This window comes from Tachyglossus aculeatus, chromosome 4 (genome assembly GCF_015852505.1).
Source record: "Tachyglossus aculeatus isolate mTacAcu1 chromosome 4, mTacAcu1.pri, whole genome shotgun sequence".
Taxonomy (NCBI): Eukaryota; Metazoa; Chordata; class Mammalia; order Monotremata; family Tachyglossidae; genus Tachyglossus; species Tachyglossus aculeatus.
Window position 1 is genome coordinate 30,183,235 of NC_052069.1, and position 26,757 is coordinate 30,209,991.

The window sequence follows — 26,757 nt, forward strand, 5'->3', positions numbered from 1 at the left end:
CCACAACTCCTGACTCCCAAGCCCGTGCTCTTTTCACTGAGCCATGCTGCTTTTCACCCTGGTACTTAGTACAGTGCTTGGCATGCAGTATGCACTTAAATGCCTTTATTTTTTTAAAGAGTTCCAAATGGTAGCATATTTCTTTCCTACCTAAACTAAACCTGGGGCATAAAGAAAGCTAGGATGAAATGATTTGGGGTTTAGTTTAAATATTTTCAATGCACTTCCCCAAAGCAAAGCTCTTGGGTGCCCAAGTGACTAAACATTTGAGGAGTGATTTCTGATCAGACAATCAAGACTGGTAATTGAAGCCTTAAACCTCCACTGCTTTAAGTATCATTCTGTAAACCTCAGTTTTGGTACCCTCTGTTGTATTTTTTCCACTTTGACTCTGGCTACTATTCTGTTTGGGAATCTTGTTTGGTCATGATTAATAGGGCTTTCACGGAATCTGCCCCAAGAGTCTTAGTTTGGTGTTATCCAGCAATCCAGAAATTGGTCTCACACTCAATTTCATGAATCAAAACGTTTTCAAGCCTAAATATTGTCCCGGCTCAGGAAGCAGCATGGCTCAGTGGAAAAGAGCAGGGGCTTTGGAGTAAGAGGTCATGGGTTCAAATCCCCGCTCCGCCAACTGTCAGCTGTGTGACTTTGGGCAAGTCACTTAACTTCTCTGTGCCTCAGTCACCTCAATCTGTAAAATTGAGATTAAGACTGTGAGCCCCCCCATGGGACAACCTGATCACCTTGTAGCCTCCCCAGCGTTTAGAACAGTGCTTTGCACATCGTGGGCGCTTAATAAATGCCATTATCATTATTATTATTGCTATTATTATTATTATCATCACCCATGTAATACCCTGTACCCCTGAAATGATCCTGGAGAATGAATCCTGAAAGTGCCACAGGATTCTGGAGAACGGTCTTGAGGGTCAACAATTTGCAGGCCTAATGTTGGTTTTTTCTATTACACCACGTTCAAAAACAAATTTACTTGTTTTCAAAGCAGGTTTTATGAAGAGCATAGAGCATAACATTCAATATTTTAGAAGGAAATAAAAAAACATGTTCTTTGTCCAGTTCAGTGATTTAATAAAGGCTGAACTGAGGAAAAATTATTGTGATAAGTGCTTTTATCTAACACAATGTTCGATGAATCATAACACTGCTAACAAGGAATAAAAAAATTCTACTTCCTCAATCCAAACATATCAGTTGAATATGAAATAATTTTTAGGTGAAAACCCACAGGAAAGAGAGGGTGACAGAGTGACTTTACGCTGCCCACCGAATGGCACTATCAACATTTTGAAGACTTTTTTTTCCCAATACTTACCCTGTCACAAGTCAAACACTGCACTGAGCTAACGATTGTCCCATCAAATACATCCGATATGACACTCCTATATTTCTTGTGCTTCTTTTTCTTTGGAGAGGGTGCAGGTGGAGCTAGTATGTAAAGGCAAAGTAAACAAATCATTCATTGCAGTCCTGTTTCAAAAATTTCATTTACGTCTAATTATGACCAACGCCTCATGAAATTGTATGTACAGTGTGTACAGTACAGTATCAGGGCTGATAACAACTAAATCTTCAAATTTTGTGAGATAATTGGACAAGCTGGAAATGCGAAAATAAGCTAAGTCTTTGCGACCGTCTATTTCATTGGCCCACATCAGCCACTTCAGTCTATACTTCACACTGCTGCACGGATCATCTTTGTGCAGAAACGCTTTGGGGATGTTACTCCCCTCCTCAAAAATCTCCAGCGGCTGCCTGTTAACCTACGAATCAAGCAAAAACTCCTCATTCTCTGCTTCAAGGCTCTCCCTCACCTCGCCCCCTCCTACCTCACCTCCCTTCTCTCCTTCTCCAGCCCAGCCCGCACCCTCCGCTCCTCTGCCGCTAATCTCCTCACCGTGCCTCGTTCTCCCCTGTCCCGCCGTTGACCCCCGGCCCACGTCCTCCCCCTGTCCTGGAATGCCCTCCCTCTGCCCATCCACCAAGCTCGCTCTCTTCCTCCCTTCAAAGCCCTACTGAGAGCTCACCTCCTCCAGGAGGCCTTCCCAGACTGAGCCCCCCCCTTCCTCTCCCCCGCCGTACCTCCTTCTCCTCCCCACAGCACTTGTATATATGTTTGTACAGATTTATTACTCTATTTATTTTACTTGAACATATTTACTATTCTATTTATTTTCTTATTGATGTGCATCTAGTTTTACTTCTATTTATTCTGATGACTTGACACCTGTTCACATGTTTTGTTTTGTTGTCTGTCTCCCCCTTCTAGAATGTGAGCCCGTTGTTGGGTAGGGACTGTCTCTTTATGTTGCCAACTTGTACTTCCCAAGTGCTTAGTACAGTGCTCTGCACACAGTAAGTGCTCAATAAATACGATTGAATGAATGAATGAATATAGGAAAAATAGTTTATTTTTTTGAGATAGGGACCGATGGCAACAGTAGCCTGAACTATATTGGTGCATTATTTAAATAATTAATATCTGAAACGTGGAGAGAAAAAAGAGAAAATAAAGGGGCACAACTTTACCTTTTTTGTGTGAAGGTGCCAATCCTGACCACAAAGAGCCCGATTTGGGGGGGCTAGTTGACAAACGGAGATTGACACCTTCATTTGATGGAGGGGCTTGTGGGGTTGATGGCTCATTCAAATGGGCATCAGTGATATATTCTACGATAGAAAGTATTTAGGTGTTAAAGTTTAGTACACAGCAATACAAATCTCTGATTCAAGCTGCTTTTCCAATTCACCAAGAATAAGATAACTTTTTATTAATTTTATCAAAGTATTCATCCCTGTATTAGCTGTACTCAAAATCCAAACATTCCACAGTTCATATACCTGTGTTAAAAGTTTTAAATATCTGGTTTTACCAGAGAAACAGCATGGCCTAATGGAAAGACCACAGACCTGGGAATCAGAAGGTCCCGGGTTCTAATCCTAGCTCTGCCACTTGCCTGCAGTGTGACCTTAGGTAAGTCACTCCACTTCTCTGCGCCTCAGGTACTTCTCTGTCCATCTGCCAAGCTAGCTCTCTTCCTCCCTTCAGGGCCCTACTGAGAGCTCACCTCCTCCAGGAGGCCTTCCCAGACTGAGCCCCTTCCTTCCTCTCCCCCTCACCCCCCTCTCCATCCCCCCCATCTTACCTCCTTCCCTTCCCCACAGCACCTGTATATATGTATATATGTTTGTACATATTTATTACTCTATTATTTTACTTGTACATATCTGTTCTATTTATTTTATTTTGTTGGTATGTTTGGTTTTGTTCCCTGTCTCCCCCTTTTAGACTGTGAGCCCACTGTTGGGTAGGGACTGTCTCCATATGTTGCCAACTTGTACTTCCCAAGCGCTTAGTACAGTGCTCTGCACACAGTAAGCGCTCAATAAATACGACTGATTGACTGATTGATTCATCTGCAAAATGAGGGTGCAAGGCCTGTTCTTCCTCCTATTTATATCGTAAGCCCTACGAGGGACAGGGACTGTATCCGACATGATTACCTTGTACTTACCCCAGAGCTGAGCACATAGTAAGGGTTTCAAATACTGCAATCATGACCAAACACCATGATAAATTTTACTATCCTCTGATCTTAAAGAAAATAACCAATTACATATCTTATGAACAATATAATGTTGTCCACTTAAGAATACTAAAGAAAGACCTGGTATAACTGCACAAGAAAATTTACCGTGCAATATCTTACCTGAAAATCTACTGTGTATTTGCACCTTGACAGTCTCCTGGTTATTTGAAAATTCAGCTGGGTCTGACATAGTGTCTATATCTTTCTCCATATCCTCTTCAGAATTAATTTGGTTCAGCTTATTGCATATCTTTTCTTTCTGCCAATCTTTGGAAAGTACTGGGTTATTTTCCTCATCCTGTATTAACATCGTGGTTTCAGCATGGTCTTCGGTAAAGCCTCTGGAACCGGTTTCATTTTCCGCTTTGTCACTGCTACTACATGACTCGCAGGACTGGAAATCCGCATCTGACTGGCTCTTGTCTTCCTCCATGCTCTCTTCTGGAGTGACAGTTGGAACATTTTCCTCCAACTCCATGACCTGTTCTTTCAGTTCTTCATGAAGCAGATCCATTAGACAGCGCAAAAATTCTTGGGCATCCTGGAGGGGCAGTGCAACGATGCTCCACTCAGAACACACATTTAAGTAGTGAATTTATCTCATACTAATTTTCATAAATAATAATAATAATAATGGCATTTATTGAGTGCTCACTATGTGCAAAGCACTGTTCTAAGCGCTGGGGAGGTTACAAAGTGATCAGGTTGTCCCACTGGGGGGGGCTCACAGTCTTAACCCCCATTTTACAGATGAGGTAACTGAGGCCCAGAGAAGTGAAGTGACTTGTCCAAAGTCACACAGCTGACAAGTAGGGAGCCAGGATTTGAACCCATGACCTCTGACTCTAAAGCCCGGGCTCTTTCCACTGATCCATGCTGCTTCTCATTCTATAAATTCTATATTTATCTATATATATGAATAAATATATTTATATATATATATATTCTTATTATTCTATAAATGAATAATAGTTGAGTGCCTACCCCTGTACTTGGGACTTACTGTTGAAATTAGATTCAATATTATAACTGTCTCCCTGAAATTAGTTCAGGAGTCCATAGGAAATAGGTGGTTTGGTCCTCAACATCTCATTTTTCACCATTAAAAATGATTTTGACCAGTAAGTATGATTGGTAGATTATCATCTCTATTTGGTATTGGGCCTTTAATAAGCATGTATCTGTAGATCTGAGAAAATTTCTCTGTTCTTTCTGGGTATCTAAAGTACACAGGAACAGCAAGTACCCCGGTATGTTTTTTTCTTCCCGTATCCATATATTGTCCTGCTACCCGTGCAGGAGAACTGAGGGCTTGTTAACCACAGTGAGAGGAGAAAGCTTTCTGTTTTACCCTAAAATGTCTTTGCTTTTAACAAAGAAGAGGATTTGGAGCAGGGCTGTGGGTATAAAATGGTTCAGAACATCCTATTCTAGAATTTCCTTCTAAGGGGCATAGATTGCATGCTGGTGCTAAAGGAGAAAGATGCTCCAAATGCGGTGACAATTTAAAGATTTGACAGAAGAGCAAACTCAGAGAAGAATGGAGTGGTTGAGAAGGTTATGCAGCAAAGTAGAGGAATGAGATGGCTAGATAAGGCGTGACAAGTTTGAAGTGAAATCCCTGGGGAGATCTTAGAAGTGGAACAAGGTGGTCAAAGTCCTGAAAATGAGATGGCTGGTGGCCCCTTTAAAGCAGATGGAAGGAGAGAAAAGTTGGAAGTAAAGAAGCGGTGGGAGGCAGAAGGATAAGTGATGTAAAGGAGAAATGAGCAGGTTCTGGAGACAGGATGTGGAGCAGAGCTATGGGTGGGTTCACAAAAAGACAAGGGCAGTTCTGAAAGATACGGTTAGGAGAAAGCATCGCTTTCGGCAACCAAAGTCAAGGGGTATAAAGGAATAAAATTAGCTCACTGTTGTACTAAAACTGGCGGTTGAACTAAAACTGGTAGCTGTACTACTTAAAGGAAATAGATAGAGAAAATGTTTCAATGGAAATTGTCTTTGCAATGTAAATTTTAATTAATGACAAACACCCAGGGGGCAATGTCTTCATAGGGCTTAAGGAGAGTTGCTAGGCAACCCACAAATTGTTTTATCAGGCAATTTAAGGTGATTTTTAAACTTCTTGTCCCGAGCCCATGTGTCATTGATTTCACGAGCCATTAGCCATTATCTCAGATACTTCCAGTACTTTAAAAATACGGGGGAGGAGTGTGTGTGTATGTGTGTTGTGTGTTTGAGACTGAGACACAGGGGGGAAGACACACACACACACACACATGCTTTTGGCACTCTTTTTTCCCCTACGTATAGATGGGAACAAAGAGTGTCAAAAGCCTCGGGTTCACATATTTTGAAGTTAAAAAGCTCCAAGTTGCAGTTCTATCACTGCCAATATCTCGACAGTACATCAAGACCATTCATTCATTCAATCGTATTTATTGAGGGCTTACTGTCTGCAAAGCACTGGGGAGCAGCGTGGCTCAATGGAAAGAGCACGGGCTTTGGAGTCAGAGGTCATGGGTTCAAATCCCGGCTCCACCACTTGTCAGCTGTGTGACTTTGGCCAAGTCACTTAACTTCTCTGGGCCTCAGTTACCTCATCTGTAAAATGGGGATTAAGACTGTGAGCCCCCTTGGGACAACCTGATCATCTTGTAGCCTCTCCAGTGCTTAGAACAGTGCTTTGCACATAGTAAGAGCTTAATAAATGCCATTATTATTATTATTATTACTAAGTGCTTGGGAGAGTACAATACAACAATCAACAGTCACATTCCCTGCCTACAATGAACTTACAGTTATAGTCTAGGGGGCTGGGGGGAGTCGAGGGACAGACAGTCATCAATACAAATAAATTAAATAAAATTACAGATATGTACATAAGTACTGAGGGGTTGGGAGTGGGGAAGAGCAAAAGAGAAGGTTAGTCCTAGAGGAACAAAACTTTCTTCTCTTCCAATACTCACTAGTAAGGGGAAGAAACTCGGTCCAAGACTATTTTTAGGGTTTGATACCCCTGAAGGATACATGCGGTGACCTAGAGTTCGCTGATAAAGAAATACAAGGTGGAATTATTCATTCCTCTTCACCCTGGTGCCTAACAAAACATCTGGCTCTCGGCCTCCTACGACGACGCAGCCGAGCAAACGCTCGGGTGGAGCCGGGCCGGGCGTAAGAGCCACTGCTGCGCCTCCTCAGCCCTCTTCACCTCCAGCGTCAAACACAACAGCCAGAATTCGTAGCTTTGTCTCCTTGCGTGCTGTCTGCCCCTCTCACTGCAGCCTTCTCTCACCGCTTCTCTCCCCACAAGCTCCCTAGTGCATCACTGAGAAGACCCCATCCCATCCTGCCCATTCCACCACCCTGGTAGAGTGAAGCCTCACAGAAAGCCAATGGCTGCAGTAACCACTGCTGCAAACCCTGTCACAAAAAGAAATTCTGCCCCTCTATCCCTATCCAGCTCACTAGGGATGGGACATATTTTCTTTTGTGTGCATTCTTCATTTGTCCTCGACCCTTTTGCTGTTTGTGTTTTAGTGCTTCCTTCCTCCCAAAGTGTCTGTCTCCAGTCCTCTGCCCACCCCGCCATCTACAGTTATAGATGGTGGGCCCCTTGAGGGACAGGGCTCCTGTCTAATTCCCACCTGTATACTCTTTCCCAGCACTTAGTACAGTGCTCTGCACATGGTGAGCACTTAATAAATACAATTACTACTACCAAATTCTGCAGAACACTTATTAATCAATCAATCGTATTTATTGAGCGCTTACTGTGTGCAGAGCACTGTACTAAGCAATTGGGAAGTACAAGTTGGCAACATATAGAGACAGTCCCTACCCAACTGTGGGCTCACAGTCTAAAAGGGGGAGACGGAGAACAAAACCAAACATACTAACAAAATAAAATAAATAGAATAGATATGTACAAGTAAAATAGAGTAATAAATATGTACAAACATATAGACATATATACAGGTACTGTGGGGAAGGGAAGAACAAGGCTGGAGGAGTCAAGAAAAATTCTGTGTACCTGTCACCAGGTCCCTGCCTCGGAGTAGCTCTCCAATGTTTTCAGCACATACTACCCCTGTCTGACAAAATGTGTGTCAGGAGAAAAATATAGAGCAAAATGGAATTTTATGGTCGCCTGTGTACTGCTAAACTGATTCCGTTTTGGTAACTCCTGGGCACAGTGCTAGAAGAACTAGGGTCACAACAGAATTGGTTTAGTCAAATCAAAGACGACTTCAGAAATTCATTGCTAAACACTCCTTGGAAAGTGAAGGATTTAAGGAGATGAGTATAATGAAAAACAATACTGCTCTAATACAATATAAAAGCAGTAACAAAGGCTTACCTGCTGGGAATAGCCCCGGAATGCTGGATTTACGGTTTTAATTCCCTGAAACAGATTAGTAGGAACAACAGATCCTGGCCTAGGGGAAAAAATATTTTTTTTTTAAAAATGGATTTAAGTTGCAGTTTTTGACAGTCCATGTTATTGAACATTGAAAGCATTACAGAGAAACATGTGGTGCACATCTGAAATCTATGTGCATATCTGAAATTTGTTACAGATTCTGCCTCAATTTGCCTTACCTGGGCTCAGAGACTCCTATCCATGTACCCTAAATCTACTGCGAATAAACTAATTTTCCCACTTTATTTTTTAAATGGTAACAATGTCCTAATGTGAAAATCTTTCTAAAATTCAAACAATGGTTCTGAATATTAATGAAGACTTCAAAATGGCATTAGAAAACTTCCATCATCTCAATCTCAAAAATGCTGCTTATTAAGGCCCCATCTCCTCCAAGAGGCCTTCCCTAATCAAGTCCTCTTTTCCCTGGCTCCCCTTTGGGCATTTGAAATTTGCTCCACCCTCCCCCCCACGACACTTATGTACACAGCTATAATTATATATTATAAATTACTTATAGCAATGTCTGTCTCCCCCTCTAGACTGTAAGAATGCCTCTGCCAACTCAGTTATATTGCCCTCTTCCAACTTGTTAGTATAGTGCTCTGCACAGCGTGAGTGGTCAATAAATACCACTGATGATGACTGATGATTTAGATATGCCATGGATAAGATCATGTGTCCCAGGCACACCTCCCTTCACAGGAGCTCCATATCCAAGCTGGATGGAGATATTTTGAACTGCCACAATCTCAGAAACCAGGCTACCTTCAGGATAGCTCCAGAGTCATTAAGGACCAAAGCATCATCCTCTCTTCCCTCTGCATCCCCAGGCATAGGGTGGAAGGCAGGTTAAAAATAGTCCCTTCCCATTCAGGGGACAGAGCTGCCTGAGACAATGGATGCACCTGGATTGGTTTCTTACTCTGGGAGAGTTTCCTACCTCAAGGTCACACACTGACACAGAAGTAAACTTCTATCCACAAAATAGTCAGTAAGTCAATTGTATTTATTGAGCACTTACTTGGTGCAGAGCACTGTACTAGTTGCTTGGGAGAGAACAATATAACAACAGAACAGACACTTTCCCAGTCCACAATGGGGTAATACTTTTACTTTGTACCTACACTCTAGGGAAGACTGTTTCCTGAAACGCCCATGAACAAAAGCTTACTTAACAAAACAAATATGCAGATGCTCAACCAGCCTTGCAAAACAGCTTCTAGCCACTACACCTGTGGAAAGAATTCTGTGCTATTCAGAGTAGTTATGAAGTGAAAAAAAATCTCCTTAGCTGAGATTTTCAAAGGAGGCCTGGAAATAATGGCAAGCTCAGTCCTATAGGGCGAACATTCATGGAGACCAGGTCGAGTACTCCTAGGCCTGTTAAAAATGCTCAAGTCGAGGTCGCTGGGCAGCCGTGAAAGCCCGTCAAGGGCAACTCCTGCTCCTTTCCCTTCCCTTCTGCATCATCCAACCCTACATGTTTAAGGGCATGAATGGCAATCCTTCTCATACCCCCAAATAGAACTGAAAAACCATTTCAACACAAAATACTGCCGCTCCCAAGGGCAAGAAAAATATTTACATTATATTCTTGATTTCCAACGTCTTCAAAGGGGTCAAGTGATTTTACTAACATTTGAGCATCTGAAATTTTCTTTTGCTCAGAGCACTGGAGAAATAAAATCTTTGAAAGAATGTTTCTAAGCCATTTGAGTAATGCTAAAAACAATGTAAACTTTAGCAACTGACTGTGTCCTAAATCTGAACCAAATCCAGATAAGCAGTAACTCATGCTAGGATTACATGTCTAAGGATTTAAATAAAGGTCAACAGTGTGGTCCATTTTTTAAGCTCGAAAGGGCTAAGAGATTTTTTGTTTTAAGAGTACGCACAAAGGCCAATTTCTCGGAACTAATTGTAAATACAGCTCTAATACTGTCAGCACAATATAGTTAAAAATGTATACATAAAATATTAAATGGCATCCAAAGTTAACTGAAGTTCTACCTAGAGCAGTGCTTAGTGTTTAGTACAGTGCTCTGCACGTGGTAAGTGCTTAATAAATACAACTGAATGAATTTAGGATGAAGAGAAATTATACTGAACAGAATGTACAAGGTGGCAAATATTCACTGTGTGATCCAGAATGCTTTTTGATTTTATCTTTACACATAATGAAAGAGGAGAGGGGAGAACGAATGAGGAGGTGGATGTACTGAGGAGATTGTTAAGTGGGGACTCTCAATGAAATAAATGAAGTGTTCTTTCAGGGAGAACTTTGTGTCATATCTATCCCTAGGTGCTCTCTCCAATCTTCCTTTCTGGGATTGTACAGGAAGACAGCACTCAGTTCACTGAAGCAATAGCTTGAATTTAGAATCCCATTCGGTGCGACACTTGAAAGTTTCTACTTTCTTTCCCAGTTTGAGCTGACAAGAGAGATAAACTTTCAACCACCAATACGATAAACTGGAAGTCACGAAAAAATTCAGTTTGATCTGGGAAAAAGATAGTAATGAAGAAGGAAAACTGGATTATGTTATCAACTGTAATCACTACTAAGGACACAATTCTAATCCCCCCACACTGCTTCCTAACTTGAGGAACATCCCCATCCACGGATATCATATGAATCTAGGTCTGACATTAAGAGTTTTTGGAAAAAGTTTCTTTCATGGCACATGAGACCACATTTAACTGCAGTAAAATTGCTCAAATCTGGAAAACAAAGTTATCCAGGCTTTGTAGGATGTATGTCCTTAGTTGGTGGAGCTGACTTAGCATTGACCCGTGATCGCTATATAAAGTAAAGGGATTCATAATGGTATTTACTGAGCTCTTATTGTAAGTAATGTACTATTCTAAGTCCTTGGGAAAGTACAACAGAAGCCAAACATACACTCCCTTCCAAAAAGGAACATACAATCTAATGGAAGGAAATATACTCTAGAGGGCAAACATGATTTAATAAGTCCATCAGGGTAACACAGAGAGGATCAACTGTATTTACTGAGTGCTTGGGAAAGTATCGTAGAGTTAGAGCATATGATACCTGCCCTTAGGTAACTCACATCCTAGCAGAAAACATAAAAGACAGTGTAGAGTACTAACACTCCACTGTGGAGTTCAGTAAAGACACAAAATGAACACTACTGAATATACAATTACTTCACTTGGAAATGAAGTGCACAAGTTATTGAATCCCATACATGGTCCTTCCTAGTCCTAATTTGGAATGTTAGCTTCTAATTTATAGGTGATATATATACAATAAATCCAGCCTACTATATTTTGAGAGAAGTGAGAACATGCCTACTCAGAATAACCCTGGTTCTGAGCTTTCTGAAGGACTAACATTTTTCGCATGAGGAAGAGTCTTCCTGTTGAGCCTAGTATTGTCAATTAAAACAGGTATATTAAAGTATCACATTTATTCTTTGAAAACTGTAACTTCTAATTACAGCTAATTCATAATACCAATCCTTTAGAGCTCTTTCAAGATAGTACTACACAGAGCTCTCACTTTTAGATAACACCAAAACATTACTCTGACTTAAACAGAGTATTAATGTATTTCTTTATTTGTTCATATTAATGTCTGTCTCCCCCTCTAGAATGTAAACTCATGGGTGGGGAATGTGTTTATCGTAATGTATTCTCCCAAGTGCTTAGTACAGTGCTTTGCACACAGTAAGCGCTCAATACAACTGAATGAACAGTCCCCTGTTCTCCTATCAATAAATCATATTTCTTTCAATTGTATTTATTGAAATACAATTGTATTGTATCTACTGTGTGAAGAGCACTGTACTAAGCGCTTGGGAGAGTACAATATAACCAAGTTGGCAGTCATGTTCCCTGCCTACAATGAGCTTACATTATAAAGGGGACCTCAAAGAATTCTGATTGACATGAAGAGTACCTTCAAGTCAATCAATGGGCCTCCATTTCAATTTAGCATTAGGTAATGGCAGATATATTTAGCATAGATCAGAATAGACATCTAGTGTGTTAAACACCAATGCTCTTGCTAATAGGTGACAGATGACACTCAAAATTATTACATTCACATACAAATGAAACTTCTAAATCTATCGTTGGTGAGTGTTTACACTGCTGTTTCATTATGTAACTACACTGCATTTCATCATCACTCTTTTACAGTATATTTGCCTTGTTTAGCATCCTGGAAACACTTTAAGGCACTTCACATTTCCTTTGGGAAACAACTTCATTTAGTGTTTTCGCTTGATGTGACCTTCAGGGAACTAATCAATTCCAGTAAAAGCAGCAAATCAGCCGTTTCTGAATTTAAAGGGGCAAAGTACCTTTAGGACTAAGCCCCCACATCCCTCCCCGCCCCAAACCCAGAGTAGATAAATGTATATGCTTGGTCCAAACGATGCATTAAATTAAGCAAACTCTGAATAAACATGAAGTACATACCTGCTCTTATGCCAAACTTCTGTCATGAGTTTCAGATAACTTTTGCAAATTGCTGGCTTCTTATCTGTTCGGACTAAACCTCCACAGTCAAGGAAAAACTGTGTCAGAGGCGGGCTAATTTGAGGAAATAAAATAAAAAATTGTTTTGAAAAGTAATGGAGTGTAATCACCGAATAAGACTGATCATCACACTGTGTAGGATGTGAAAGTTCAGAATACAACTACTAATACTAATTATTCCACAATTCATTAATTTAAATCACTGAAAGGTATCCCCAGGGTCCTAACCCACTTCAGGTTTTCTTTTTAGTATACTGATGTTTTATTAAAGTCTCCAAAAGAGTCCTCCTAAAAATGCATGCCTCTACTCACTGCCACTAGTTACGCACCACAAAACAACAAGCCCATCCTGTTTCAAGAGGCTGACTTGCACCTTCTCCAGCAAGTACAAGACATGCACCCTCTCTGCTCACCCCAGACACCAAGATTAGAAACATTAAGTCAGTTTTAATAAGGGGATGCACCTAGCTGATAAGAGTTCACAATCAGGTAGCAAAAGAAACAAAATCCAGAATCCTAACCACTGATCCCTGAAATAATTATTTCCACTTAGGATAATTATCCACACCCCAGAAAATCCCTGCACCTCCCTGAAAGCAGCTATCCTGGCGTCTGCCACATCCTAAAACCTAGCAGGGTAGTTAGTTCACCAGCTGTTTATTGCTGCCCTGGTGACTTTCCGCTTTTCTCGCCAGTTCTTTAGGGCCTTCCCTCAGGATCCCCATAGGGAGGACAAATTCTCCATGCATCCATTTCCTCTACACACCACTCCCTCCCCAAAAGGCTCCTCTTCCATTTTAAAGCAAGGCTATTCTCCTTTCATTCATTCATTCATTCATTCAATCATATTTATTGAGCGCTTACTATGTGCAGAGCACTGTACTAAGCGCTTAGCACTGTACTTTCTGCTTACGCTCCCGTTTTCCTCAATCCCCTCTCCTTCCCCAGTCCCATGATCTACTCGGAATCAATGCCTGGCACTTTTATGCAGATTAACTTTCCCTTAGGAATCAGGTTGCTCAGGATTAAGCGGCTTCCTTGGTTAGTGAGGTTTCCCTCTGGGAGGGATTGGCCGAGTAAACAAGTAGCTTCCTGACTATTGTGTTCGTGGGACTAATTTAAGATTAATATTCTAATAAACTGATGGCTTTCTTTCCCAGAAACTTCTGAGTTTCTCTCTTCCTCATTCACCTCAGCTAAGGTGGGGCGGGAGAGAGAAGGGGAGCACTTACAAAAATAATAATAATAATTGTGGTGCTTGTTAAGCGCTTACTATGTGCCAAGCACTGTACTAAGCACTGGGGTAGATACAAGATCATTAAGTCCCACATGGGGCTCAAAGTCTAAGTAGGAGGGAGAGGAGGTACTGACCCCCCATTATGCAGATGAGGGAACTGAGGCACAGAAAAGTGACTTCCCCAAAAATCACATAGCAGGTAATTGGCAGAGTCAGGTCCTCTGACTTTCAAGGCCATGATCTTTCCATTAGGCCACACTGCTTCAGAAGAGGGATTAGCTTCAACCTTCTATCTACCCCAGTGCTTGGAAAAGGCAAACCTGCCTTATCTGAAACTTCAGAATAATATTACTTTTGATATTTGCCAAGTGCTTACTATGTGCTAAGCAGAGAGGTAGATACAACATAATCAGGTCTGACACAGTCCTTTGTCCCATATAGCGTTCACAGTCTGGAGTGGGGAGGGACAAGTTAGTTAATCCCCATCTTATAGGTGAGGAAACTGAGGCCCAGATAAATTAAGTGATTTGCCCAGGGTCACACAGCAGGCAAGTGGTAGATTAGAATCCAGGTCCTCTGACTCCCACGCTTGTGCTCTGGAAAGCACCAAGCCACGCTGCATCTCAGAATGCGTCGTAAAGTTGCCAAAGCCTAGAACCGGTGTAACACCTGGAAGCAGCACTTTCCTGTTTGGAATGTCCTGGATTTTTAAAGTATTTGTTATGATGATGATAATAATAATAATAATAATAATAATAAAAGTGATTTGTCCAAGATCACATAGAAATGGCAGAGTCACTGAGAAGGAGCGTGGCTCGGTGGAAAGAGCACAGGCTTTAGAGTCAGAGGTCAGGGGTTCAAATCCTGGCTCTGCCAATTGTCAGCTGTGTGACTTGGGGCAAGTCACTTTACTTCTCTAGGCCTCAATTCCCTCATCTGTAAAATGGGGATTAAGACTGTGAGCCCCCCGTGGGACAATCTGATCATCTTGTATCCCCCCAGCGCTTAGAACAGTGCTTTGTACATAGTAAGCGCTTAACAAATACCATTATTATTATTGTTATTACTATTTGCCAGGCACTGTTCTAACTGCTGTGGTAGATACAAGCTAATCAGGTTGGACACAGTCCATGTCCCACATGGGCTCACAGTCTTAATCCCCATTTTCCAAATGAGGTAACAGGCACAGAGAAGTTAAGTGACTTGACCAAGGTCATAACGTCAGACATGTAGCAGAACCTGAATTCGAATCTTCTGATTCCTAAGCCATGTTGCTTCTCACCGGTTCTCCTGCCTCACTTCTTCGGGTGCCCCTCCCCTTGAGAATAGGACTTCAGATGCCTCCATCCCTGAGAACTGGGCTGAGCTATGCCTTGGACTCCCAATTGTAGTCACCTGGTCTATTCAATCAATTTCAATGGGAACAATCTGTTTCTTGGCACTACGGTGTTCCAGAATTGGTCACTGACTCAGTAGGGGATTTCTTCCTTTCTTACCCCTTAATTGTTCTTTCCACCGACCCTTCTTTTTCAGCACCCTTACTCTTTATTTTCCCCCGTTTCCCCCTTTCTGCTTTGGCAGGCCTTCTCCACTCCCCTTTCACCTCCAAATTGCATCACAGTTAATAAATGGAGAAGCAGCGTGGCTCAGTGGAAAAGAGCCCGGGCTTTGGAGTCAGAGGTCATGGGTTCAAATCCCGGCTCCGCCACTTGTCAGCTGTGTGACTTTGGGCAAGTCACTTCACTTCTCTGGGCCTCAGTTCCCTCATCTGTAAAATGGGGATGAAGATTGTGAGCCCCACGTGGGACAACCTCCTGACCTTGTATCCCCCCAGCGCTTAGAACAGTGCTTTGCACATAGTAAGCGCTTAATAAATGCCATTAAAAAAAAAAAAAAAAACAATGGAAAAGGCATTATAAAAAAAACACCAAAAAACAAGCCACAATTCAAAGGACACTTTTCAAAACCGTGGTTAATTTTGATTCCTGCCAACCCAGGTCTGTTTTCTTTTTGAAGAAAGGTTATCAAGAGATTTCCATGTACCCCTTAAGGGCACTTCAAACCACTGGAGAGGGTAGAGTGATTATAGCAAACAAAAGAGACAGGGAATTCAGGGCTCAGCAGCAGGCACAGGTGGTAGAGCCCTAAGCTATTTAAGCAAGGCAGTCTGCTCCTGCTGCTCTTTCCTTCCCCAGAGGGACAGTTGTGGTGGACACTCCGGTTTGTGTCTGAAACCAAGAGATTGTGCGGCACAGCATTCTTAAAAATAAATAAAGACTACAAGCCTCTGTCTGAGGGCCGACCCTACTGTTCCTTTTGACCCCTGGCCCACGTCTTTCCCCTGGCCTGGAATGCACTCCCTCCACACATCTGCCAAACTAGCTTTCTTCCTCCCTTCAAAACCCTACTGAGAGCTCACCTCCTCCAGTAGGCCTTCCCAGACTGAGCCCCCTTTTTCCTCTCCTCCTCCCCAGCCCCCCCACCCTACCTCCTTCCCCTCCCCACAGCACTTGTATATATTTGTACAGATTTATTACTCTATTTTATTTGTACATATTTACTACTCTATTTTGTTAATGATGTGCATATAGCTATAATTCTATTTATTCTGACAGTTTTGACATCTGTCTACATGTTTTGTTGTCTGTCTCCCCCTTCTAGACTATGAGCCGGTTGTTGGGTAGGGACCATCTCTATATGTTGCCGACTTGTACTTCCCAAGCGCTTAGTACAGTGCTCTGCACACAGTAAGCGCTCAATAAATATGACAATGAATGAATGAATCTACCTCCTAAGAGGGTGCCACCTTTTAAGTGCAGGTGCAGACTTGGTGGGGTTGGGGGGGAGGGTGTGTGTCCCACACAGGCTGGACTGGGAGACAAACACAGGAAGAGGATGGGATGGGACAGGGCAGAGGGCCAATTCATGGCTAAGATTGGGTGGGGTGCCAAACACCCATTTCTGGATGCAGCCTGGAACTGGAAACTCCCTTTCCCTGATGAGCCAGGACCAGAGCGATAGTTAATAATAAATGCCATTATTATTAATCCCAAGCCAAAGTCCCTATTCCCAGTTGAGGTACGAGTTCTTTCCCTGGGGATGGATTCTAACTTCCTGATGGTCCCCATCCTATTTCGTGGTGCAGTGGTTAGAGCTCTGGCCTGGCAATCAGAAGGTCATGGGTTCTAATTCCGACTCCATCACTTGCCTGCTTTGTGACCTTGGGCAAGTCACTTCACTTCTCAGTGCCTCAGTTACCTCATTTGTTAAATGGGGATTGAGACTGAGCCCCACGTGGGACAGGGACTGTATCCAACCCAATTTGCTTGTAACCACACCAGCGTTTAGTAGAGTGCCTGGCACGTAGTAAGCACTTTACAAACACCATAATTTTTAATATTATTATTCCAACTGGCAAAAAAAAAGTCTGGCTGCCCACCCTGTCCAAACTAATGGCTCTGCCCATATTGATTTGGATTGAGGTTGAAGGGGGCCACTGACCCCTTGGAATTGGGGCCCCTATTCCCCATACAGTACTAAGTGCCTCAAAGTCTTAATAAATGTAACCGATGATTAGAGTGGGCTCCTGAGATAATAGACAGACTGACCCTAATGTGTACAAAGTAGACATTTAATCTCCGACCATCACCAGAACTACATTGCTCTGCACACAGTAAGCACTCAATAAATACGACTGAATGAATATCTTTATACCTACAATACACACACGTCTCCATCAACATCTCTGACTTATTTGTCAATAAAGTACAATCCAAAATCCAGTTCTAGCCCCTTTCCTCCTATTGTCTCCCAACTCTTTCGACTTGGCCCCTTTTTCCCTTTTAGCCTGGGCTCAATTCTCTACAACCATGAGACCTCACCTCCCTTTCAATGTGAAGGAGGATTTTTGCAATTTAATGAAGCATATCCTATGGGTGGAAAAAATACTGCACTAAGAATCTGGCCACCAGGCTGGGCCAGACCACAAACTGAATGATCTTGAGCAAATCATTTCTTCCTTTGGCCCTTCCCAGTTCCCAACTACAAACCACAAATAATATCTATCCACCTTAGGTCGGGCTGTGTCACAAGAGTAAATTTAATATAATAACAATGATGGTATTTGTTAAGTGCTTACTATGTGCAAAGCACTGTTCTAAGTGCTGGGCACTGTTCTAAGCAAGTACTTTATGCTTTTTTGAGTGTGCCATATAAATTACTGCTAATAATAAAAGTAATCTTCCTGTCTATACTATGGTCTTTTCAGGTGGTGAGATATGTGGCAACCCCTACACATTTCTGCAATTACAGTTTTCAATCATTGTACTCACCAATTGGAAAGAGCTTGCAAAGCTGCATTCATGTAGCATGTGTTGCCAATGTTTTTCAAACCTGTAAGGCCTGTTGAAAAACAGCAGCAGATTTAACAAAGGCTGAATATACATTTTCTGATTTACAAAAGGTTGTCTGAATAACCTTGCAGCATAATTGATTGAATTCAATAGGCAAATGAGAATGTCCCTTGTCAGCAGGGCCATACTTCACTCATCATTGTGAACTAGCGCTGATCCAGTTTTGCCCAAAATTATTTATAGTTTAAGGCAGTTGGATCGATTTTAAGTGGCAGGAGATTTCATAAGGAAACCGGATATTCGCAAAAACTACTCCCACAATCAAGTTAATAAGGAATAAATGCATGAGAGAGAGTGAAAGTTCCAAATATATGTTATTTTTCATCAATTTTATAATATAAATAGTATCACTCTCATAATGGAAGGAAACAGGTTTTTCAAAAGTACAGTTCCTCAAGAAAACCCACTCACTGAAAGTTTGTTTTTTTTAAAGATGAATTTTTCTCCTATCTGAACCCAAAGCTATCCACCAGTCACTTCTTGCTCCCAGAAGAGTGGAAGGCCTAGCAGTCCAGCAGGTATCTCAAGTACAAAAGACGTTGGACTCTCAGGGGATGGAGGGCAGAGGACATCAGAAAGGAGGAAGGAGAATGGCTAGCAGTAAGGATGATAATAGGCTGATTTCTGTGTGGCCAAGATGGGAAGCACGGGCCCATTGGGAATTTTTCAGGGTCCAGCAGTAAGAGCATTTATTGAATCCCCAATGGATACCATGCACTTAACTTAGCACTTGGAAAACCCACAACGAAGGGTCATATTTCCTGCCCACTCTAAAAGGGTAGACAAGTATAAAAATATTCCTAAACTAATCAAAGTAAATTATAGAATAAACATTTTTTATAAGTTCATAAGTGCTACGGATAGCTGCTGGGTTTATAAGACTTAGGATACTGGGAATGAATCCGGGCAGGCTTCTTGAAGGAGGTAGAATTTCAGGAGGGCTTTGACTATGGGAAGGTCTGCTGGATCTAGGGAAGAAGGTCAGCAGGAACAGTGTGAATGAAAGGATGGAAACGGAAGAGCTGAGAGTGAGATACCATTAGAAGGTTACCACAGGAGAAATGAAGAGTGAGTGGATGAAAATAACAAATAGTTATGGCATTCGTTCAATCATATTTATTGAGCGCTTGCTGTGTGCAGAGCACTGTACTAAGTGCTTGGGAAGTACAAGTTGGCAACATATACAGACGGTCATCATCATCATCAATCGTATTTATTGAGCACTTACTGTGTGCAGAGCACTGTACTAAGCGCTTGGGAAGTACAAATTGGCAACATACAGAGACAGTCCCTACCCAACAGTGGGCTCACAGTCTAGAAGACTGTTACCTCATCTGCAAAAATGGAGATTAAGACTGTGAGCCCCTTGTCCATGCTAATTAGCTTGTACCTACCCCAGTGCTTAGGACAGTGCCTGGCATTTAGTAAGCTCTCAACAAATACTATAAAAAAAAAGTTGTTGCGTCTCACTCGACAATGCCATATATACAGATGAGGGACCAGCAACATCTGCTACTGTGGAGACTGGGGTTTCGTGAACAGAGACTGACCCCTCACCCCAACCAACCAGCTCCCAGCATGTTGCTGATCACAGGGGCTTTGGAAAAGGAAGCAGCATCGCCTAATGGATAAAGCATGGGCCTGGGAGTTGGAAAGACCTGGGTGCTAATCCCAGCTCTGCTCCTTTTCTGCTGCATGACCTTGGGCAAGTCACTTCACTTCTCTGTGCCTCAGTTACCTCACCAGTAAAGTGGGGGTTAATACTGTGAGCCCCTTATGGGACAGGGACTGTGTCCAACCTGATTAGCTACCCCAGCGCTTAGTACAGTGCCTAGCAAATAGTAAGCACTTAAATACCATTAAGAGGAAAAAAAAAGAAGTGTGAATGGCTAAGTGCAATACATCCTCACTACTACAAAATAACATAATAATAATAATAATAATTGTATTTTTATGTGCTTATTATGTGCAAATTAGGTTGGACACAGTCCCTGTCCCACATGGGGCTCACAGTCTTAATCCCCATTTTACAGATGAGGAAACTGAGGAACAGAGAAGTTAAGTGACTTGCCCAAGGTAACAGAAGACAAGTGGCAGAACCAATTAGAATCCACGTCCTCTGACTCCCAAGCCCATGCTTTGGTCACTAGACCAAATTCTAGAGTGCACCATGAAGGGGGAAAATCACCAGAATCCCACACAAAAATCTTATATATGTAGATGGCTCAGGATATCTGTGTGAACAGCAGCTTCTAGGTTTGCCAGCAACCTGTGTGACTGAATTATCTTTGAAACCACACTCTCACCTTGAGTAGGCAAGTAAACTAGAAAAATGCCCATCTCACCCAGACCAGTGTACTGTAATGTGACTCTAAGGAAAATCACATTATCATCCAGAAAGACACACCCCATTCGACACATGGGATTTGGTCAACTAAGGAATCAATTCTCACAACTTCCTAAAGAAGGTCAGCTCAGGGACAGGGCCTGGGCTCACCTTCCGAATAGGAATTACCTCTTCAGAGGGGGACTATCAAGGGTTGGATTTGTGATAGAGCAATTGCTAATCTCAGGCCTCCTCCCTGACCTCCCTGCCTCCTGTCTCTCCCCTCTCCAATCCACACTTCACATTGCTCTCCAGATCATTTTTCTAAAGAAAACTGTTGAGCCCATATCTCTTACTCCTCAAAAGCCTCAAATAGTTTCCCATCCATCTCCACATCATACATTTTAAGGCCCTCAGTGATCCCCTCAATTCCTACTTTACTTCACTAATCTCCTAATATAATCCAGTTGGCACACTTTGCCCCTTTTATGCCAACCTACTTGCTGTACCTCAAATTGTCTGTCTCACTGCTGACCCCTTGCCCACATTCTCCCTCCCGATTCACAGCCAACAAATCATCACTCTTCCCACCTTCAAAGCCCTAGTAAACCCACAACTCCTCCAAGAGACCTCGAGTAACCTTAAGCCCTAGTAAACCCATATCTCCTCCAAGAGGCCATGACTGACCTCTCATTTCTCCACCCCATTCACCTAATGCTTTTGGGTTTATATTTTTTAAGCACTTTCATACTCAACCCACTCCCAACCCCAGTGCATGCATATAGATATCCTTCTATGCTAATAATAATAACTGTGATATTTATTAAGCACTTACTATATGCCAGGCACTGTATTAAGCACTGGGCTGGGTACAAGCAAATCAGGTCAGACACAGTCTACATGGGGCTCACAGTCTCAATCCTCATTTTACAGATGAGGTAACTGAGGCACAGAGAAGTGAAGTGACTTGCCCAAGGTCACAGAGTAGGCATGTGGTGGAACTGGGATAAGAACCCATGACCTTCTGACTCCCGGGCGTGTAGCATCCACTACACCATGCTGCTTCTCTACTGCTTCTCTGCCTCTTCCCCTATCTGTGATTTGTTTTAATATGTCTCCCCTTTTCGACTGTAAACTCCCGGTAAGCACTACCAACTCCTCGGTATTGTACTCTCCCAAGCACTTAGCACAGTGATATGCACCCAATAAGCTCTCAATAAGTACCATTAATTCACTGATATTCCCAATACTTAAATCTTCTGTCATATCTGTGCCTCCAACTTGTACTTCCCAAGCACTTAGCACAGTGCTCTGCACACAGTAAGCACTCAATAAATATGATTAATGAATGAAACTAAAATTCTTTGCCACCATGAATAGGATTTTTTTTAAAAAAAAGAGGCTTCTGTCTAGATTTGGATGGACAGATCATAACAATACAAACATCCAGCATGCTGACCAGGGACAGCCACCAACTCGAGCCTTCAAATTGCTGCTACGACCACACTGGACTGGTAAACAAGACAACAAAGATCTACTTTTAGACGGGAAATATGCAAACATTGCCTTGTGATTATTGAATAATGATGATGATGATGGTATTTGTTAAGCACTTACTACATACCCGGCACTATAGAAAATAGGGTGGGACAGTCCCTGTCCCACATGGGGCTCACAATCTCAATTCCCATTTCACTGATGAGGTAACAGGCACAGAGAAGTTAAGTGCCTTGTTCAAGGTCACACAGCAGACAAGTCTCAGAGCCGAGATTTAGAACTCAGGTTTTTCTGATTCCCAGGTCAATGCCCTATCCACAAAGCCATGCTGCTTCAAGCCACACATCCTGGATACAACCGCAATCTAAATTATAGCATCTCCTCAAATCTATATTAGTGTGGCAAAGGGGCCTAAAGAATGCCTGAATCATGGCAACCCTGGGTGGTAAATCTCAAAAGCGAGAACCACTTTTATACAGAATGAGACGAATTACTAAATTTCTAGGCAGAAATTCCATTGACATAATATAGGCTTTCCCTACCTCTTGTTTTAAGTTCATCTTCTTCTTCCACTTCTATATCCAGATCATCAAATACAGCTGCAAGTGGCATCTTTAGAGTTGGGGTCCCAGATATTTTAAAATCCTAGATCAAGAAAACCAAAAGTCAAAGTCGTCAAGCAAATCATGAGTCAAAAAAAAAAGGATAATTTTTGCTGAAGTGAAGAACACGTGTTGTTGGGATGAAGATAAAGCATATTCAAGTTAAAAGATGTAGCTTATGGGTGCTTGGCTAAGGCCAGAGCTAAATATCTTCCTGAGAAGATATCTTCCTAAGGCCAGTACCTTGGCTATCTGCCTAGAGTAAGGCTTGTAAACATTTCATGGCATCCACCAGTTCGGTTCAGATTGAATAATGTGTAATCATTAAATCCAAATTCATGGCAACTATGATTACAATTTTAACATCCATCTTACCTTATTTACCAAAGGAATATTTATTCTTAAAAGATTATTATGCTTATTTAAAGGCTGAAATTACACAGTCAAGTCACTGGAAGACCCAGGAGTACAAGCTAAGTTTAACTGATTCTCAAGCCAATGCTCTTTTCCATCAGGTTATACAGCTAATGGTTTGATAAAAGTTAAATCAAGACAAAACTGATGAGGCCAAGGACGTATCACTATTGTTGTTTCAAGGAACTGGAAAATGGGAGGCTAAAACGTACTTGTTCTTTTATGTTAATAACCCAATCATATTTACAGAGCAATTACTGTGTAAAGAGCATTGTACTAAGCTCTTGGGAGAGATCTGATAGGCACGTTCCTTGCCCACAAGGAGCTTACAGTCTACAGGGCGAGACAGACATTAATAAAAATTACAGCTATGTACATCCTAACTGTTGTGGGGCAAATAAAGGTTCAACACCAAGTGCAAGGGCAATGCAGAAGCGAGAGGGAGAAGGGGAAAAGAGGGTTTAGTTAGGGAAGGTCTCTTGAAGGAGATTAGACTTTAATAAGGTGAGATGTGATTTTAATAAGGCTTTGAAGGTGAGGAGAGTGACCATCTGTTAAATATGAAGGGGGAGGGTATTCTAGACCAGAGGCAGAATATGAATGAGGGGTAGGCGGCAAGATAGACGACATGTAGGTATTCATTTGATCATTTGATGGACAAAGCATGAAATTTGTAATTGCCCTCTCCATTGACGGTAAGAGGTAATAGTGTTATTTCATGATGGTGCACTGGGTAAAACGCTAAGTGCTTAAAAGAGTAAGTGAAAAGAAAAGGGAGAATCGGAGAGAACCACAAACAAGTTACTTTATTTCCTATCTGGATACACAATGAATTTCTGCATAATTTTAAACTACTTTCCAAATCATGGTTTTCAATCCTTTTGTAAATGTTCATCCGTTTTCTTGAAAACTGATGCAGCAAGACTTTTTTAATCTAAAAAATCAGCGACAGTCATGACAGACAACATCCTTCTCTACATCTGGGAAGTGAAAGTTTCTCAACTTCACCCCAAAGCAGCACAGAATCATGGCACGGTCGAGGGGAAGAAATGTAGGTAGTTTCAGCTAGCCTCTTCTGCCTCACTGTGATTCCGTGCTATTTCCAGATGAAGCAGAGAAGCCAAGTCCAGTTTGGGTTCAGGGGTAGGAAGGAAGATGGGACGAAACTTTATTTCAGCTACAAGCAGCACAGATTTGGGGCAGGAGAGGCGGGGTCACCTTCTACCCAACCCCGACTTTTACCATGCTCCTAAGCCCCGTGGTCAAAGCACAGAAGCTGGGTCAGCCTGTGTTTGGAGAAGGTCGGAAGAAGCACAGAAGGGTGAGAAAGGGGACTGAACTCTATTTATTTATTTATTTTACTTGTACATATCTATTCTATCTATTTTATTTTGTTAGTATGTTTGGTTTTGTTCTCTGTCTCCCCCTTTTAGACTGTGAGCCCACTGTTGGGTAGGGACTGTCTCTATACGTTGCCAACTTGTATTTCCCAAGCGCTTAGTAAAGTGCTCTGCACACAGTAAGCGCTCAATAAATACGATTGATTGATTGATTGAATTCCTTGCAGTACTTGGATGTACATTCCGATAGCGCTTTGGGATTCTGGGCTATGTTAGCAATCAGTGCAGGGCATAACCCTGGATTTTACACACTGTGGTCAGAACCGGGGATGTGCCTGTGCTACAGAGCAATTTCTCCTTAACACGAGGTTATTATTACAGTTATTGTAACTATGGTACAGAACCGGGGATGTGCCTGTGCTACAGTGCAATTTCTCCTTAACACGAGGTTATTATTACAGTTATTGTAACTATGGTACAGAACCGGGGATGTGCCTGTGCTACAGTGCAATTGCTCCTTAACACGAGGTTATTATTACAGTTATTGTAACTATGGTACAGAACCGGGGATGTGCCTGTGCTACAGTGCAATTTCTCCTTAACACGAGGTTATTATTACAGTTATTGTAACTATGGTACAGAACCAGGGATGTGCCTGTGCTACAGTGCAATTTCTCCTTAACACGAGGTTATTATTACAGTTATTGTTACTATGGTACATTTTAAGCACTTACTATATGTCAAGCACTGTTCTAAGCATGGGGGTAGACACAAGTTCATCAAGTTGGACACAGTTCCGATTCTACAAGGGGCTCACAGGCTAAGTGGGAGGGAATAGAACTGAACCCCCATTTTACAGATGAGATAACTGAGGCACAGAGAAGTTAAATGACTTCAAGGATACATGACACACATGGCAGAGCCAGGATTAGAACCCAGGTGTGGATGCCCAGGCGCTTCCCATTAGGTCACACTGCTTCTTTGTGCAACTCATGCATTCGAGGAGAATTAACTCTATGTGGTACTCTTAACATGCCACAAGCATTTCCCCTTAATGATTCCTTCATTTCTCTTTTATTACTTTTTCCATGCAAGGAAAGAATGGTGTAATTTTATCAATCAATCTTTGCAAGCTTACATATGCTTTGTGTAGGAGTCTCAGATTGAGACAAAATCTGTACAGTTTTTCACCGAAGATGAAGGCATTCATATCCAGAACACAAACTACAGGAATTTTGAAATGACAGAAAATATTTTTTTTTTCTTTCTCTAGAGTTAAGGCCCACTGGGAGTCAGAGGGACCTGGGTCCTAATCCAAGCTCTGTCGTATGTCTTCACTTCCATGTGCCTCGGTTACCTTATCTATAAAATGGGGATGAGTGCGAACCTCATTTGAGGTAGGGACTGTGTCCAACCTGATTAACGTGTATCTACCCCAGCACTAAGAAGAGTGTTTGACACATAGTAAGTGTTTTTACTTTTACTTGTAAATGTTTACTATTCTATATATTTTACTTTGTTAATGTGTTTTGTTTTGTTGTCTGTCTCCCCCTTCTAGACTGGGAGCCCACTGCTGGGTAGGGACCATCTCTATATGTTGCCAACGTGTACTTCCCAAGCGCTTAGTCCAGTGCTATGCACACAGTATGTATGAGCTCAATAAATACGATTGAATGAATGAATGAATGAATGAATGAATCTCAAATGGAGAAGCATTGTGTACCGACTGTTTCCTTTGCTTGTCTACTCCCTGAAAAGCAACCTAGCACACTTCGTAAGACATAACTCCCCTCCTTCCTTTCCCCCTCCTCCCCCTCTTCATCCCCTCTGCCTTACCTCCTTCCCCTCCCCACAGCACCTGTATATATGTATATATGTCTGTATGTATTTATTACTCTATTGTATTTGTACATATTTATTCTATTTACTTTATTTTATTAATGTTTTGTTTTGTTCTGTCTCCCCCTTCTAGACTGTGAGCCCACTGTTGGGTAGAGACCGTCTTTATATGTTGCCAACTTGCACTTCCCAAGCGCTTAGTACAGTGCTCTGCACACAGTAAGCGCTCAATAAATACGATTGAATGAATGAATGAATGAGCATAAATAATTAGCAAAGTGCCATGATCATGTTGACAGTTCTGGTCTTTTAGCACAAAAATCCTCTTTAAATTCTCAAAATTAAAAAAAAACACATGGCAGGAACTATTTCTATGGTGCTCATTAAGTAAACCTCAAATATGCACCTGAAATAATTTTTCTATATTTCGGGAAAAAATAAAAAATAAAGTGTTCTCAATCAAAATAGCACCTTTTAAAGTTGAAGGATTTAGTTTCAGGAATACTTAAACATCTACAATGATTGGTTATTACCATCATAATCA

At 41.8% G+C, this 26,757-nt stretch overlaps 1 protein-coding gene across 2 annotated transcripts in view; it reads right to left on the reverse strand.

Annotated features, from left to right (window-relative positions):
- The window catches only part of USP33 (ubiquitin specific peptidase 33), a 97,477-nt gene that overhangs the window by 32,509 nt on the left and 38,211 nt on the right, over window positions 1-26,757 (reverse strand). For both annotated transcript variants that reach the window (XM_038745200.1, XM_038745201.1), the window contains exons 6-12: window positions 22,561-22,663; window positions 18,115-18,184; window positions 12,487-12,600; window positions 7,972-8,050; window positions 3,732-4,152; window positions 2,551-2,691; window positions 1,337-1,449 (exon numbers count right to left, since the gene is read on the reverse strand). In XM_038745200.1, coding sequence (XP_038601128.1) covers window positions 1,337-1,449; window positions 2,551-2,691; window positions 3,732-4,152; window positions 7,972-8,050; window positions 12,487-12,600; window positions 18,115-18,184; window positions 22,561-22,663 — 1,041 coding nt within the window. The remainder of the gene's footprint in view (window positions 1-1,336; window positions 1,450-2,550; window positions 2,692-3,731; window positions 4,153-7,971; window positions 8,051-12,486; window positions 12,601-18,114; window positions 18,185-22,560; window positions 22,664-26,757) is intronic.